General features: G+C 27.7%; 1 protein-coding gene across 1 annotated transcript in view; it reads right to left on the bottom strand.

Moving 5' to 3' along the window:
* Positions 1-253: 253 nt before the first annotated feature.
* Positions 254-3,528, bottom strand: part of LOC21390769 (photosynthetic NDH subunit of subcomplex B 3, chloroplastic) — a 4,328-nt gene continuing 1,053 nt past the window's right edge. Inside the window, exons 2-6 of the mRNA XM_024173892.1 lie at positions 3,282-3,408; positions 1,287-1,340; positions 1,005-1,067; positions 617-679; positions 254-519 (exon numbers count right to left, since the gene is read on the bottom strand). Of these exons, the coding sequence (XP_024029660.1) occupies positions 484-519; positions 617-679; positions 1,005-1,067; positions 1,287-1,340; positions 3,282-3,408 (343 nt within the window). The 3' untranslated portion in view covers positions 254-483. The remainder of the gene's footprint in view (positions 520-616; positions 680-1,004; positions 1,068-1,286; positions 1,341-3,281; positions 3,409-3,528) is intronic.

Below are 3,528 nucleotides of genomic sequence, written 5' to 3'. Positions count from 1 at the left end.
TCTAAACTAATTTCATTTTTTCTCCTCGAAAAACGTTAAAAATATTTTCAAAAACGGTTCCAAACGGGCCCAAAATGAGAGTGAGTTTCGTTTCTATGACTCTCTCTCTTCTCTTTTGGGGGTATGAACTCACTTCTATTAAAATTTTCCAAAACGAACGACAAGTCGTTTTCCTCTAACGACAATGTACAACAATAATATTCCAGCAAAAACGACGATAGACTATTTGGAAGATCATCTCAAAGGTGGAACGGGTAAACATGTGATGACGTGTGGTATGGGCATTGCTTGACAAAATTATTAAGAAGACGCTTAGGAAAAGGTTGAAATACACCTTCTAGGATTCTTACATGTACAAGTCTTGTAGCAATGAAACAAAGTTGCAAACCTCTAACAAAGTAGTTAAAACTTTTTTTTTTTTTTTTTTTTTTTTGGCTATAAAGTAAATGCATCAATATACAATGCCTGGCATATGGCTTCCAATTACTTCTTCCACTGGGGTATCCTCTGAACCACAACCTGGAATCAATAGCAAAGAGACTCATTGGATTGAAAAAAATAAACCTTTGAAATAGAGAAATACTTGCAATAGTTAAAGAATTCTGCATAATATTACCTTGCCAGAATTTTCTTTGTTTCCCACAATAGTTTGACAAGCAAGCCTCCAAGATTCAGGTTTCTGTAAAGTTTTAACCAAAATCGATATGCTAATAGATGTTATAGAGCGACTTCTAAACATCAATTTCAGAAAATGATGTCGCAATAAACTTACTAGTATATGATTAGTTAATGATATTTGACTTATTTATGCATTTCTTTTTTGCTAACCAATTAGAAGTTGACAAGTGTATTGCCAATTCAATTAATAATTTGGTGCCCGTAGCACTATGACACTATCAGAAGGAAATGAGGATAAAATAAACATTTTACGAGCTTATTTGGATATATATATATATATATATACACACATATATATTAAGAGAGTGAAGAGAAATTAAGCTTACCTTCTTAAGATATCTCAATTCAGTATTCGTTCTTTCATTCAAAAGATCACGCCCATCAATAATCTGCAGAATATAAAAAAACAAAATACGCCACATAATGTTAGTTAAATGTTACAGATGTTGAATAATTTTTTTAAATGTAAGTGCATACGTTAGATGACGAGCACAACCATAATGTAATAAGTAAAGGGAGTTATGTGAATAAAAATAAACAAACCAGTTTCTTAAGAAATAAAACATTTAGCAATAATTAAGCAAGTTGGGTGTTAGCATTTATAGTACCTCTACGATACAAGTTCCACAGCTTCCACCGCCACCACAGTTCATTACTTTGCCCTGTTGCAAAAGGCAATCCCTTTAAATCAAACAACTTCTATTCCACTGTATATTTAAATGTCTTCACTCGTGAAGTCGATTTGTACGCACAAATTCATGGACCAAACAGGGAAAAAAAAAAAAATCATTTCAAGGAAGTGTTAATTATGACCAGAGTGAAAATATTGACATTTTTACTGTAGCAAAAATTTTTGTATTTTAAAAGTATCGATATAGAAATAGGAGTGCAGTATCTTTTTCAAAGAATATTTTAAAATTTTCATGCATATTTCCATAAATATATATATTTTCACGGAGATTTTTATTTCCCAGTAAAACATAGTATTAAAGGACCGAATATCTTGAAAATTTTACGGAAATTTTGTAAAAATATCGGTAAAATTTCCACAAAAATATCCGCAACTTTATATATACATTATTTTTTTCAGAAAAAAATTAAAAAAAATATGGCATGTCCAAAATTATATAAGAAACTATTCAAACTCCATGTCTTGGTATAAGTATTGTTTAAACCAAAAATATGTTCAAAATACCTTCGAACCTCCTAGCTAGAAGCTCATTTTGGTATTGATAGTTTATCATCATGTATGAAATCATATATGTATGATATATATATATATATATATATTACGTTGACTTTAAGCTATTTACTTAATTTGTGAACGTGTGATTAATATTTATATTATTATGATCACACTTTATCTTGCATATTTATCAAATAATTGGTATTTTGATTGAGAGTTTCATCTAATTAATGTATTATTATCTATTATAAGATTTTTTAAAATCTCATTTGAAAATAAAATATTTTAGTATGAATTTTTTTTTACGTCAATTTCCACCGATATCGATATTTTTGTAAAATTTAAACACCGATATTTCTGTAAATATTGATATTTTTATCATTGATTACGACGACTATGAGGAAGTGAGAGAGGATGAGCCTATTAAGCTACCTTATACTGAAAAGTTTAATGAAAATTCTTAGGTTGGGTGAAATTAAAAATATAGACTCCATTGATAATTCCATTAAATTTTAACATCCAAACAGGTAGAAAAAATGTGGTGCATAATTGGGACCTTTTTAAAAAAAAAAAAAAAAAAAGAGAACTTTAAAACATTTCTAATGCAATGTTATAATTGATATGTTAATTGTAAATTTAAAAGTGTAAAAAAAAACTCTCAAATACAATGATATTTGTTGTATCAAATTTCCTATATAATATATTTTGTAGCAAATTTTCTATCAAATATGTCATATGAAAAATTTGAAATTTAATTGATATTAGTTAAAATGTTTATTTTTTATGTAATTATTGTAATTTTTATATTTTTTAATTATTTTAAAATAAAAATATACTTTTATAACTTTCAAAACTAAATGATTATGAAAAAACGTAAATTTAACATTTTAAATAATATTATATATTTAAATAAAAATAAAAATAATAAATTATATCATATTTTTTAATGTAAAATATACCATCATCATTAACATTTATATTTAAGATGTTTTGTACTATTAAATTAATATTTAGAGTCCGTTTAGTTCGTTGATTCGAGGTTTTAATTTAAGTTGAGATGTGACTTTATGTGAGAGTTTTTTACTGTAATAAAAAAGTTATATGTGACTGTTTCTGAGCTTTTTACTGTAGCAAAACTCGAATTGATAAAATGAGCGGGGCCTTAATAGTGCGAATAGATCGAATTTATGTAATTTAATCAAATATTAGGCTCCGTTTATTTCACCGATTTGAGTTTAGAATTCAAATTTTACTACAGTAAAAAACTTTTAAAAACAGTCATATCTAACTTTTTTATTACAATAAAAATTTTCACATAAAATTAGATCTCAACTCAAATTAAAAATTCAAATTAACGAACTAAACAGCGTCTTACATGACTCGAACGGGAAGTGGAATTTGGTGGAGACTGACTTACATACGTGGCATAAAGCTCGATCTTGTCATCCAGCATGACGTTCCTCAGCAGTTTCTCTCCGCTTATCGCCTTCGCCCTATCCACCGGATACGACCCGTCGTTTCCCGGCTTCGGCTGTCCACTCAAACTCCGCAACAAAAATTAATCACTTTTCATAAACATTGCGAAACAAAACTTTTATAAATTTCTTAACAAAATGAAAGGATATATATATATATATATATATATATTTTTTTTTTTTTCCTGT

This window comes from Morus notabilis, unplaced genomic scaffold, assembly GCF_000414095.1.
Source record: "Morus notabilis unplaced genomic scaffold, ASM41409v2 Scaffold1615, whole genome shotgun sequence".
Classification (NCBI taxonomy): Eukaryota; Viridiplantae; Streptophyta; class Magnoliopsida; order Rosales; family Moraceae; genus Morus; species Morus notabilis.
Note: the sequence above shows the minus strand (reverse complement) of the source record. Positions and strands in the feature narration are given on the sequence as shown.